The sequence below is a fragment of the Thalassophryne amazonica genome, chromosome 13 (genome assembly GCF_902500255.1).
Source record: "Thalassophryne amazonica chromosome 13, fThaAma1.1, whole genome shotgun sequence".
NCBI classification, from domain to species: domain Eukaryota; kingdom Metazoa; phylum Chordata; class Actinopteri; order Batrachoidiformes; family Batrachoididae; genus Thalassophryne; species Thalassophryne amazonica.
In genome coordinates, this window is record NC_047115.1 from 41604251 (window position 1) to 41618633 (window position 14383).

The following is a 14383-nucleotide window of genomic DNA, read 5'->3' on the forward strand; positions in this document are numbered from 1 at the left end:
CTCCAATGTAGAGCTCATTACACTCCTCGCAGCGCTGACGTGCCAACACCAGATTGCTTTTGTGGGTGTGCTGTCTTTGGTTTGACGCAATTTCTGTCTGATAGTGTTGCTCAGTTTTGAAAGCAGAGGAATCTTGTGTTAGTGTGAAATCCTCCAGTTTCTCAAAAGCACCAGCCACATGTTGAATTACACTGTTATTCCTTTTCTTCTTCTCTTCATCACCCAGTTGTATTCCTTTTTGGCCCAGTTGTTTTCAGAAAATAGCTACAAGAGCCACATATGGCCTCTCACTACTTACTCCAGCTCAAACTGTTTCAGCTTTCCTCAATGAGAAGTAAAACTTCAAGTCCAGTTGACCTTACTCAATCTGACTCAATGTTGACTTCAGATTCCATTCTGTCAGCTCAGACAAACTCTTGCACAACAAAAGGACACTACAGCTGTTAAGGACAATGATTAATGATTTAAACACAAAAGGCTGTAGCTTAGGATGGATTTCCACACAGCTTTTCTTACAGAAATGAAGATGGAGGAATTTCTGTCTGGCTGCTCAGTTTCGTCCTGATACTGAGAGACCCCTGCTGGCAAAGTCTGCAAATTACAATCCAAATGTTATGACACGAGATGAGTCTTTTTCCTGCTATGATGTCAGTGGTCAGCATATGTTGCCATCAATCACATATTTATGAGGGGATTTTTTCCTTGTACGTATCTATAAATAAGATCTGAAACCTGTATGAGCAAAATGTCATAAAATTAAACAATGAAATTTGTTAAATTAACTGCTGCACCACTGTGGCACAAACCAGAGTTTGAAGAGGGATTAACATTTCAAAGTTAAGTGCATGAATTTTCGCATCTTCCAAACAGGTTAAAAGCTACTTAATGTCAGGGAGTTATGGTGTTTGATCTCTGATTTTCAGATTGATTGAAAATCCTTAAGAAAAAAGTACGGTTGGGATTTCCTGTGCATGTAGAAACTTGTGTTGTCAGAGATATAAACACTGTGGAGGGTGTGGAAAAAGGGTTCTTTTAGGCATCTATGTCTTATAAACTTTTAATCAACTTGCGACATACAGTATATTATCTTGATGAAAGAAACAACAAAACAGTATACTGAAAAATATGCTTTAACATGCTTATTGGGCCTTATTGATCGTGTAACCTCATTTATTGTTTGTTTTTAAGTAACAGGAAGGACTTTTTATGCCATTAACTGCTGACACAGCAGCCCCACAAACTCCTCCATATACTTTGATGAGAACTGTACAAATGTGTTGGACCTAAAGAAAATGTCAGTACATAGAAAAATAAATACAGTCTGCTAAAATGAGGGCAAAATTCTTTATCAGTGATTGTACTGTTAAAAATCATGTTTAAAAAACTTTAAGAGGATTTCCATCTCTTTACATTAGATTGAGTTTCTCATAGCTCTAGGAAGAGAATACATCAAATAACTTTTACAGAAATTACTACCTAAAGATATACAAGCACAGACACAAATATGGGGAGTAAAGCCAACAAAACAATTGTTCATAAAACAAACAGCTCAGTGTAATCAATATCCAATGAATCTTTACATGTAACTTCTTGGTCTACAGCTTCCTCAATTGCCAGTAAAAACACTTCTGGGAAACACAAGTTATACAAAAGTCTTTATCTTACTTTACAATCCCTTTGTTTTTAAAATATTTTTGAGTAGCAAATTTGAGAAGCTGTGGTTGTTTTTGAAACAGAGCACCCTCAGAAAGAGGTTTCAAGACAAACCAAAGAGCTCTGGAATGACAAGACAACAGGTCCAAATATGGTGCTGGTAGAAAATTACGTGGAGACACTGGTGTCCAGTGCATTGCTTTGGATTCACATTGAATGACATGTCGTACCATTTTTAAAAGACTACCCTCGTTTCTGCCAAACCTGTTTTCTCGCGCTGAGGTTTATGGAGCTCATAAAAATGATGTCTGGTACACATGGGTGACATTATATCAAGCACAAACTTACATGAAAGTTCTTACCATCACATTAAGAATGATCTAACAGCAATATGTATACATTAATATACTGCAGGTTTCTGATGTTTACAGTTCTTACATTAGGAATAATAGAAAAAGAAAAAAAAATACAAGGTGAATTCATAAGAAAAATAGATTGGAGTTAATAGTGGAAAAAACAGTGCAAAGGATATTCTGGGGTGTTTTTGTTTACTTGGTTGTTTATTTTTTAGAAAGTGTTTACAAAAAATTAAAAATAAAACAAGTCTTAAAACAGAGAAAATGAAAACACAATTCTGAATTGGTCTGGTGATCTAGTCCAGACATGCTTCTCCAGTACCTCAATGTTTTATGCTGTAGGTGTAGGTGAGCGTGTGAGCATTAGGTCGAGTGTGTGTTTAGGATTTTGCGTAGTGGTTCTCAACTCCGGTCCTCAAGCTCCGGCACTGTACAGGTTTTTGTTCCAACCAGGTCCTACAAAACAAATAATTGAGTTTTTAAAAAAAACTGACTGTTGAATTTTTTATGCTAATAGTGCACACAGTTTCTGCAGCCTGCAAAAATAAAAATAAATAAATAAAAAAATAAGTTAAATGAAAGCTAAGCATTTCTTCCCTGTGGCATGAGCACAACAGAAAATGTAGTGCGTTGTCAAGAAAACGCACGCCTGAGAGACCCGAGGTTGGAACAAGAACCCACTGGCATGGTTGCCATGGCGAGCACTCAATGACAGGACATACCGACTTCAGCTAAAACACAGCACTGAGGGGTGACCGTGGAGCACATGCATGGTTGCACACCGCCACCACCTCGCCGGTCCCACCACGCCTCTGTAAGGCCTGACTGACACACCAGAGCTGAGCACCACTGAGCATGTGCAACAACTTTTGAAGGCGCAAGAGTGGGATTCTGGTGAAACCTTCAAACTGTCCTTCATGTGACATCATGGAGCTCTTTCAGTCTGTCATCTATTAATCCTTTCCCTTCCCACTTCTTGCTTGAATTTATTTTTTCCTTACAAAACATAAATTCAAAATTTAACACAAAGTGCTTTAGGCCACCCTCCCTTACTCCTCCTGCTAGTGTGTTGGCTCAAATGGATCCCAGTAGTTTTAAAAAAAATTGAGAGGGCGGGGGGCTGGGACCGTGGCGCTCTACTGGGATGACTGGGAGTTGTCATTCTTGCTCTCCTGACTGGAGGGAGCCTTGTTGTTCCAGGGCGAGTGTGCACCCAGTGCAGGTGAACTGGTGAAACTGTCCTCATCTTCCAGGCCATTCGCCCCATCGTATTGCGTGTTCTCCAGCCGAGTGATCAGACGCTCGTCCTCGTCACCAAACTCCCCTCCCATCAGAGTGGGCTCTCCCACCATCATCACGTCCTAAAAGGGACAGCAAGGGCCGGTACATATTATCCCCATCGTGCAGAGGGGGTGCGCGGAACGACTGGTGGCACGGACCGTTTTCACTGTAAAATTTTCGCCTATTCTCTATGTGTGATCAACAGATTAGAATCCATTTTTACAAACTGAATCCGTGTCAGATTTTTCAAATAAGCTTAAATCACAAAAAGGCATTATTACTGTTTATATTTAATAATATCCCAACTATCAATATCCTGAGGTATCGGCATGCTCTCATTTCAAACCCAATCACAAGACGTGTGGTTACTCTGGTGCCCTGACAGTTCAGAGGCCCAAATGGCCCCGATTTCCTGCCCGTATTCAAAGAAATGGGGTTAAGGGTCAGCAGTGGGCATCCCTGATCCTTAAGTGCTGCATCATGGGGGGTTCATTCCACCTCGGGTCTCGTTGAGTCAACCAAACAACCAAGTAAGCAAAGGCAGCAAGGATGTGTGATATGCTTAGTGGCAGTTGTGTAAGTAGTTAGTCAGGTTGATATCATGGATTTAGAGGAAGAAAAAAGAAATCTATCCCACTGGAAATCAGAGCAAGGTAACCCATAATCCATGGCCCCACAAAATATGAAGCTCAAACAACTGTGTGTGCAGCTAGAGGTCATGATTTCCTCCTTAATGTAAACCCATAAACCTGCGCCCCCCAGAGGACCAGGGAGTGCCCATCACCGGTTCACATTGGAGGGTTTAGAAACTAAATATGCTCATCCTCAAAATTGCAGAAATAACTTTATATAACCCTTATAAATTTTAAGCCCAGTTCAAAACCTTTCTGAAACACCTCTATTCTGACCTTTATGCTACTACATCTACTCCGGCTTGCACAAATAATCAGGCTAGCAAGCATTTATCTAAAATTTCTTTCCCACACTGACTTTGATTCCAGCCCCTCCACCCTCTATTCTATCCTCCCGTGCTTTGCTCAGCATAAGTAACAGAAAGAGGACAAGCAGATGTGATGCTTACAGGTACCTGGCTGGAGAGAGAAAAGCTGTTGGCTGGGCTCTTCTTTTTGCTGTTGCTGTTGTTATTGCTGCCTCCACCAGAGCTCACAGTGCTCCCACCAGACACCTTCCTTTTCCGCCGTTTGTTTGGCGCTTGTCTGGCTGGTTCAGCTACAAGCACAGAAAGAGAGACAATGAGTAATATTTATCAAATAGTGGAATATCTATACATGTATTGTGTCTGGTTGGCTTTAGCCCTGTGCCATGTAAAAATCTGTTCCAGGAACAGAAGAAAGGTATACTCTGCAACTAAAATTAGATTTATTTACACGGACAATAAAGCATAACAAATGTAAAGGATAATGTAATAACTTGAGTTTACAGGTTAAGATGGGTGTCTTACCTGGAGGTGCTACCATCCTTTGCCACTTCTGGAAGAGACAGGTCTTCAGGCAGTCTCTGGGGCTCAAACTGTATGTCTTATGTCTGGACATTAGTTCTTGCATGGGCTCCAATATCACACAGAGCTAAGGTAAAATAAAGAAAAAGCAAAATGATACTAGGAAAGTTTCAGCAAAATGTTATATGTGTAGTTGATTTTAAGTCAATGACTGAACAGAAAAGGATTTAGGGGGCTGTGTAAAAATGTACTCACACGGAGGTAGTTGAGTGTGGAGTTAGACAGCCCACATCGGGTGATATTTTTAGCCAGCTGATCCAGCATCTGAGGATCCTGAATGATGGGATTCAAAAGGCAAGAGACAAATTAATTCATGTGCGTTGCTTGTATGTGCATATGAATGTTTAGGCTTCCAAGTTTACATGCATAGCCAAAATGCTTCTTGGGAGGACTTCTCTGTGCTGTCTGATGCTGAAGTGCCACGTCTTGATCCTCATCATGTCATCAAACATGAACTCCAGGTACAATCGGCCCTCCACACAAACCTTATTCAGGGGTGACAGATCAAAAGTCTGAACGTAAAATACCAGCAAACAAGGAACAAGGCTGAGACAGACAAATCTTCATTCTGAGAAAAGAAGCTCACTCTTCATCTAACAACAACAGTACCTGTGTGAACATAGGTTTGCCGTTCTGGGTAACCATGGTGCACTGGTCACAGTCGAGAGACACAAAGTTACTGTGGAACGACTCCTTTGGATGCTTCAGTACGTAGAAAAGCTCAGTGGCACCCCCCTCAAAAATACTTCGGAAATATCGTGGAATCAATGTCCTGCCAATGGCTGCAAACAGAAAAAGTGCAACTATAAGAATACAATTACTGGCCACTTCATTATGTCTGTTCAACCAACAATCAAAAACTGATAATCTACTGGGATTTTCCTGGACAACCAGTCCCCCACCCCTGATTTTTTTTTTTAGCTCATCTTACTGTATCGTTTGGGACCATCTTCCAAACAGAAAGTGATGGTGAGCATGGCATCATCTTCAAAAAACTCTGTGGTGAAGGCATCCCACCAGAGATTGTCACAATCCTGAAAGCAGTAAAAAATTGTGCATTTCTTATCTTGGGAAAAAAAGGAAAAAAAAACCACACACACATATCCTTATCAGAGGTTCTACATAACACAACTTGCTTATTAATATATTTATAACAAGGTACTATAATAATACCTGACGCAAGACACAGCAGAGCAGATAGCTGAGAGGATAAGGCCTGCCCATGTGTAGACCTGAGTTTGAATCAATATCATACACCCAGTCTTTCTCCTTGGACAAGACAGTTTACTACATTGTCTTGGCCCACCCAGCTGTAAGTGGGTACCTGCCTCATTAGGGAAAATAACCTACATCGGACTGGCATCCCGTCCAGGTGGAGTCATGGACTCTCATGTGCTTGATGCACCTGCACCAATGAGCCTCAGTGTCTATACTGGACTTACTGGACTAACTATTTTCTAGTTCAGCATAAAACTGCATTAGTTAAATGTAGCCCTGCAATAGACTGGCGTCCTGTCCAAGATGGACCCTGCCTCACGCCCTACTACTGCTGGTATAGGCACGAGCCCCCCCCCCACCCCCACCCCCGACCCTTAATTGGAGTAAGCGGTTATTGAAAATGGCTGGATGGATAATAAAATGTATACGAGGAATTATTACATTATAAATTACAGCAGGGGTGGTGGCCAAGTGGTTAGTGTGCTTGGTATCAGTGTAGAAAGTTCCTGGTTCAAACCCTGCCCCTACCACATTTCTCCATATATGAGGTCTGTTAGAAAAGTAAGGCCGTCTTTAATCCAGTTGGAATTGTCCTTAATCTGTGTGATCCCCATAAGATCTTCACCGAAAGCCATCTGAATTTTCCAAATGGTTTCCACTTGGCTGTCTCTCACACTTTCTGAAAAAATTTTTGATGAAGCAAAGCGGCAGTCGATCAGCCAATTTCCTGACAATGAAAATCCGAACAGGGGGCTGGACCACTCCTCCCACAAGGTGTGCTCACAGGTGAATGACGCAACCGACAGGCATGAAAAAACTCACGCATGCGCACGAAGGTTCAAGCTTGGCTGATGCAATCACACATGATTCAAATCCATATAGTTTTTGCAAAAAATAAAAAGGTCCGTTACTTTTCTAACAGACCTCGTAATTTGTCGACCCTGAGTGAAAACAAGGGAGCAGCCAAAAAAGACTTACTATTACATTATAAATTACCTAATGGAACATTTAATTAATTAATTAAACAAAACACTCAGTGTCCTGTATGCTGAAAAGACATGAGGCTGTTAAACATTGTACTTTATGTGAACACCTAGTTGTACCAAAAGAACAAGCAGTATCTTCAATTGTCCATCTTTAAAAACAATTCTACTGGTCTTTTTTTAACAATCAGATCAATGAAATATAACCCCAATTCCAATGAAGTTGGGACATTGTGTAAAATGTAAATAAAAACAGAATACAATGATTTTATACTTTTATAATCTATTGAATACACCACAAAGACAAGACATTTAATGTTCAAACTGATAAGCTTTATTATCTTTGTGCAAATATTTGCTCATTTTGAAATGGATGCCTGCAACACGTTTCAAAAAAGCTGGGACAGTGGTATGTTTACCACTGTGTTACATCACCTTTCCTTCTAACAACACTCATTAAGTGTTTGGGAACTGAGGACACTAATTGTTGAAGCTTTGTAGGTGGAATTCTTTCCCATTCTTGCTTGATGTACGACTTCAGCTGTTCAACAGTCCGGGGTCTCCATTGTCGCATTTTGTGTTTCATAATGCGCCACACATTTTCAATGGGTGACAGATCTGGACTGCAGGCAGGCCAGTCTAGTACCCGCACTCTTTTACTACGAAGCCACGCTGTTGTAACACGTGCAGAATATGGCTTGGCATTGTCTTGCTGAAATAAGCAGGGACATCCCTGAAAAATACGTTGCTTGGATGGCAGCACTGTGTTGCTCCAAAACCTGGATGTACCTTTCAGCATGGATGGTGCCATCACAGATGTATAAGATGTCCATGCCATGGGCACTAACACACTCCCATACCATCACAGATGCTGGCTTTTGAACTTTGCGCTGGAAACAACCTGGATGGCCTTTTTCCGCTTTTGTCTGAAGGACACGACGTCCATGATTTCCAAAAACAATTTGAAAAGTGGACTCATCAGACAACAGCACACTTTTACACTTTGCGTCTGTCCATTTCAAATGAGCTCAGGCCCAGAGAAGCAATGGCGTTTCTGGATGTTGTTGATGTAGCTTTCACTTTGCATGGCAGAGTTTTAACTTGCACTTGCAGATGTAGCGACAAACTGTGTTAACTAACAGTGGTTTTCTGAAGTGTTCCTGAGCTCATTCGGTAAGATCCTTTACACAATGATGCTGGTTTTTAATGCAGTGCCGCCTGAGGGATCGAAGGTCACGGGCATTCAATGTTGTCTTTCAGCCTTGCCGCTTACAGGTGGAAAGTTCTCCAGATTCTCTGAATCTTCTGATTATATTATGGACTGTAGATGATGGAATCCCTAAATTCCTTGCAATTGAGCATTGAGAAAAATTTTTCTTAAACTGTTGGACTATTTTTTCACGCAGTTGTTCACGAAGTGGCGATCCTCGCCCCATCTTTGCTTGTGAACGGCTGAGCCTTTTGGAGATGCTCCTTTTATACCCAATCATGACACTCACCTGTTTCCAATTAACCTGTTCATCTGTGGAATGTTCCAAACACGTGTTCTTTGAGCATTCATCAACTTTCCCAGTCTTTTCTTGCCACTGTCCCAGCTATTTTAAAATGTGTTGCAGCCATCCATTTCAAAATGAGCAAATATTTGCACAAAAACAAAAAACTCTATTCGTTTGAACATTAAATATCTTGTCTTTGTGGTGTATTTAATTGAATATAGGTTGAAGAGTATTTGCAAATCATTGTATTCTGTTTTCATTTACATTTCACACAAAGTCCCACCTTCAATGGAATTGGGGTTGTACAAGTTTGTGAAAACTATGAGAAACTTTAAACTGTGTGAAAATGATGCCTGTGCTTCAATGTTAACCCATTGCTACAGGTTCAATTCTCCAGGCAGACGTGAAACTCACGAAGGTGTAATTGCTCAAACCCCTAAACCCCAAGTTGTTCATGATGTGCAGTTGAGCGGCTTTTGTGGCAACACCCTGATATGGATTTGTTGAGTGTGTGTGGTGTGCGAATGGGTGAAAGCAGGGCATCACCGTAAAGAACTCTGAGTATGTGAAACAGATTAAAAAAAACGTGCTGTGTAAGCGCAGTCTATTTTTAATTTAAGTGCAATCAAAAAATCCTCCATTGTGTAGAAGTCAGGCTTTCACCCTTTTAGAGACGTTTCCAGAAAGATGTTCTCAGAAAACCACACCTAATAACAGCTGCTCAGTCACACTCTTAGTCATAAAAACAGTTGGCACTCCAATTACGTTTTAGGCAGGTTGATCGGATTATCCCATTAGTGCCTGAATGTAAATTAAGTCAGTGTGTTCTCAGGCTTAATTTCCCACAAAATCCCAAGCATGCTAAGCCACACATTAAGCGGCAGCTGGAAGGCTAAAAAAAAACAAAAAACAGAATCAATGTCAGAGGAGCTGTAGAATGCAGTGCTGCAGACTTATCATGACTACCCTGAATATGAAGCACTAATGAGCACAACCTGTGAAGTGTCGCTCACCTCTGTCCAATTCTGTAGCCTTTTGTTCAGCTCATATATCCTGTAGTCTGTCTGGTTCCCGTATGGTGTAGGTCTCCTGAAACAGAAAACTGAGTTAACACTCTGGTATTAAAAAGCCACTAAAGTGGCACCAACTGCAAAGAATTTTTACAACCAGGGGCATTCCCAATGAAATTATTTGGCGCCAGTTCTTCCCTCCGACAACATAAAGACTTGTTTGGAGTCTTTCAGGAGGGGGATGGGGAAATCAATGCTGAAAAGACAGGATATGGCATGCATAACTTTACATTTCCTGACCGTACCTCCTGCATTTGAATATGATAGTCATGATGCTGGTGGTTCTCTTTCTAGATATATTCAACAAAAATAAATGCTGCACTATTGTTTTTGCTGCCATTGCTCATGAGCAGGAGTAAAAGATGTAATACTTACATACACACAAAAAGCTTATTTTACAAATTTGGTAAAAAAAAAAAAAAGTCCTTGGTGGTGACACCCTTACTTGGAATAAGCTGTTTATGAATGAATGAATTATTGCACAAAAATTCCTTGGTCAAAAGAAAAATGAATCACTCTTAAATGAGCAAATCTTCATGAGATTAAGAAGCCAGATGTGGCAGTACTCGCATAGCATGGTTACACATAGTCTACATTTGTGAGACTGGGTGGGTGTACTGCCAAATTTTCAGAAATGACGGAGGCAGTTTATGATGGCGAAATAAACAATCAGTTCAGAGTTCGGGTGGACATTCCTCTTATCTGCATGCACACTCCCTCAAAATTTGTGACATCTGTGGCATTATATTGTGTGGTAAATCTGCAAATTTTACAGTGGCCCTTTATTGTGACTGAAGCCCAACCGAGATATTGATCGACTGAAAATATCAGCCAATATGAGACTTTTACAAACATATCAGTATTAGCACTGTTTGCCGAAATGAAAACCTTTATTTAACTACATAAACAGTGCAGAAATCACCTTGGCTGTTGGAAATTATGTCATTATGTACTTTGTCCAGCAGAGGTCAGTCTGAAGGCATTGTTTACAATGCTGTCAACCATGGCTGGGACCCCCCCCCCCCCCCATCACCTCTTGGTCAAATTAGCTACTAGAGACAAAGATAAAGTAACCAGGTGCCATTCATTTTCAATCAGAGTAGGCATTTTGCAGTAACAAGAGACAGGTGGTCGCTCTGCCACCAGCTAGGTGGGCCAAATTAGAGGAGAAGTCTATTTTATGCAAATGCTGAGCAATGTGACAGGGTGACTGCCAAACCGAGGGATGGCAGTGTGACAGAAGCGTGACTTACATTGGTTGGTTGTTAGTTATATTTATAATTATTTACAATAAACTTTACATTTAAACTGTAAAACAACAAGCCTCAATTACAGCTATTTGTCATAAGGGTTTGATAAGGAAATGTTAGGAAACCATTTTTTTATGTATACAATAGCAGATATATTGGTATCTAAAACTTTTATCAGTCCCAAAAAATCCATATCATCAGGCTCTAATTGTGTCAATCCAAGGTACATGTGCAATAATCATGCTGTTTAACCAGTATCTTGATATGTCCACCTACTAGGAAAGTGAAGTCATAAGTAACAGATCTTCACAAATTTGTGAACAAAATTTGAGAGAAACAAGTCTTTTGTGTGCACACAAGAAATCATAGACTTTTTACATCAATGCACAGGAAAAATGGGAACGAAAACAAAAGTGCTGCATTTGTATTTTGGTTGAGTATAGATGTTGAACCGACCTGAAAGCAGTCACTCAACTTGGTGCATACTCCTTGTTAGCATAGTGGACAGTCTCACCACCTGTCACGCGGAAGACTGGGGTTTGATTCCCTGACAGGGAGAGAGATGTATTTTGGCAGCAAGGTGGATTAGTGGTTAGCACTGGTGCCTCACAACAAGAAGGTCGTAGGGTCGCTTCCTGCCCTTTCTGTGTAGAGTTTGCATGTTCTCCCCGTGTCTGCATGGGTTTCCTCTGGGCACTCCAATTTCAGTCCACAATCAAAACATGCTTATTTAGGGTCTGCTCCTTTCTCTGCCTTTGATGAAGGCAGCGTCTCTACATCTGGAGTTTGTCCCCGAGCACCGGACTGTGGCTGCCTACTGTGCCTAGTGGTTAGATTGTGTCTAACTATAATTTGGATGGGTTAAATAAGATAAGATCAAGTTTATTTATCCTAAAGGAAATTATTTCACCAGAGTACAGTGAACAATGCTGTTTTTTTTTTGTTTTGTTTTTTTACAAGTACAACAAATTTACTTTGAATAACTGAATAGCGCTCTCTGAATAATTCTGTTCATTTATGTATTTGTCCTGCAGAAGGGAGAGGAATTATACAGTCTGATGTAATTAGCATGTCAGTTGTAGCTCTCCCAAGAGCTTAAATATGTACCTGAAAAATATCAACATCATCCAGTTACTAAATGGTTTGGTGGTTTATGATGAGGCCCACAAGAACAAACATATGTCTGTACTCTGCGAGTAAAGCTAGTAACAAGTCTGTTTACTGTACATTGCATCTCCATAATTCTCCTGGCTCAACAGACATGCAACAACCTCAACAACCTCTCCAAATCTGAAGAAATACCTGATATAAGTATTTTGTCTCTGCCTGAACCATAAAATATATAACGACAAATGAAAACGCTCCTCTGACACAATATGAACTATTTTAAAAAAAATTATGAACTTCATTTGACCAGTACTTACCCCATTCCAGGTTCCATGTATGAAGGTGGGTATATGGGTGTTGGCCTAAGAGAGGAAAAACAAAGAAATAAATCAGTAAGCATTTTCTCAACAAAGTAGGAAACTCATTTTTGTGAGTTTTGGCAAATGCATCATGTCATGACTAAACCACATCAATCATTAGTAAACTGAAGCCTTAAACTGTATGTAAGAGCAACTGTTTAATCAGGTAACAAATGGTACATTACTCTAAAATTTAAATTTCTCCAAAACAGGAGAAAAACAATTAGTAAAATGTGAGCAGTTGAAACAAGTGTTAATTTCAGAGGAGGAAAAATAATAAATTTAACAAACTGCTCTAAAACTACAACTGTGTAAATGGACGATCAATCATTGTTCAATCTGAATGAATATTTGAAAAAGTAATTTATACTAACTAAGCACAATTGAAAACCAGGCTAATGATGTAACAAAACACTGGGACAATAACTCACATGAGACTCAAGCACAAAGCATGCTGAGAAGTGGTGTCCAATCAAAGATGCTACATTATGCTATTAATAAAGTGTCAACAAATGGTGAAGGAACTATTATGTTAGCCTAATATCACATTTTTGTTGGCTACAACTGTCAACTACAAAACTGGTCAGTTTTGGCTGTTTCACATATAGAAAATTAACAATTTGAATTATAATACTGGTGAAAATGAGGGAAATACAATTACACAAATACATGTTGCTTGTTTTAGCAACTCCAGCTTGATAAAGGTATTTAATTTTCACAGGGTGAAAAAGGCAACAATTTAATAAATCAAATACTTTAACACTAAAAAAAATCACTTCTCAGTGTTTTAAAGAGGGCAGCACGGTGGCTTAGTGGTTAGCACTGCTGCCTCACAGCAAAAAGGTCATGGGATCGAATCCCACCTGTGGCCTTTCTGTGTGGAGTTTGCATGTTCTCCCCGTGCCCCCCCCCCCACCAAGTGCTCTGGTGTCACAGACCGAACGGTCCCCCCTAAAAATTGGTCCACCCTGCCTCCACTGTGCATGCATCATTTTGGACCTTAGCAGCTCGTCTGACCCACCCAAAGTGATCAAATGGATTATTAACCATCAGATGACAAGGTAAAACCTCTCAAGCCATTCTAAAGTTTTAAGCAGAAACAAGGCCGTTTTAAGCAGAAACAAGGCGATATTAGGTGATGCTTTGAAATGATGGCTAACAGCTTACAGCTAGCGGGCCGTGTAGCTGCGGCACTCTGATCACTTCTTCCGTTTTTTATGATGAAATAACGTTGAATTTATGTGGAAATGATTGTTGTACAAAAGCTTCAGATATCTGTCGCTGAGATAGATGATGACTAGAGTGCAGTTTGAAGCAGAGACAAGGTGATAATTCCTGAACCGCGGCAAATGACGCATGCATAGTGAAGGCAGGGCAGACTGATTTTTAGGGGGGACTGTTCGGTCTGCAACACACATGGAAGTCAGGTGGATTGGAAACTTTAAATTGTCCATAGGTGTGCGTGCGTGCGTGCGGGATATATATATATATATATATATATATATATATATATATATATATATATATATATATATATATATATATATATATATATATATATATATATATATATATATATATATATATATTTGGCCCTGTGGCAGACTGGCATGCTGTCCAGGGTGTACCTCACACCCTGACTGCTTGTATAGGCTCCACCACCCCCCCCCGTGACCTTTAATTGGAGTAAGCGGTTGCAGATAAGTGAGTGTGTGTGTGGTTGAAGGTGAGTGAGTGAGTGAGTGTTTTACATATTTTCCTTCAGGCGTAAATTCTCCTGTCTAGGCAACATAATCTGGACCTACCCCACATCTCTGTCCAGCATAGCGCCTGGATGAAAGGGGGGGAAGCTGCCACCGTTGGGGGGCTCCTTAGGAGAGTACAGCTTGAATGACTTTGACGAACAGCCTGCATGGAGGCACAGAGGAGAGCAGAAAAAAGAGCAGAGATTTAAAAGAGATTTATATTACTTAGATTTAGCTCATTCAAATCACAGCATCATCCAAGTAAAGTAATGCCGGAGGATTTAGTTGAGATTTACTCAAATAAAATAAAAGCACACTGGCAAAACAATTTCCTGCAGCTTTCATT

General features: G+C 40.3%; 1 protein-coding gene across 9 annotated transcripts in view; it reads right to left on the reverse strand.

Annotated features, from left to right (window-relative positions):
- Window positions 1–1201: 1201 nt before the first annotated feature.
- The window catches only part of LOC117523680 (LIM domain-binding protein 1-A-like), a 41175-nt gene continuing 27993 nt past the window's right edge, over window positions 1202–14383 (reverse strand). For 5 of the 9 annotated variants that reach the window (XM_034185263.1, XM_034185261.1, XM_034185260.1 and 2 more), the window contains 10 exons: window positions 14098–14200; window positions 12251–12295; window positions 9520–9595; window positions 5741–5843; window positions 5419–5591; window positions 5172–5294; window positions 5005–5082; window positions 4753–4876; window positions 4372–4520; window positions 2605–3370 (listed from right to left, as the gene is read on the reverse strand). In XM_034185263.1, coding sequence (XP_034041154.1) covers window positions 3146–3370; window positions 4372–4520; window positions 4753–4876; window positions 5005–5082; window positions 5172–5294; window positions 5419–5591; window positions 5741–5843; window positions 9520–9595; window positions 12251–12295; window positions 14098–14200 — 1199 coding nt within the window. In that variant the 3' untranslated portion in view covers window positions 2605–3145. Of the gene's footprint in view, window positions 2466–2604; window positions 3371–4371; window positions 4521–4752; window positions 4877–5004; window positions 5083–5171; window positions 5295–5418; window positions 5592–5740; window positions 5844–9519; window positions 9596–12250; window positions 12296–14097; window positions 14201–14383 lie in introns of those variants that run through there. The other 4 variants (XM_034185265.1, XM_034185264.1, XM_034185259.1 and 1 more) reach the window with 4 other exon arrangements.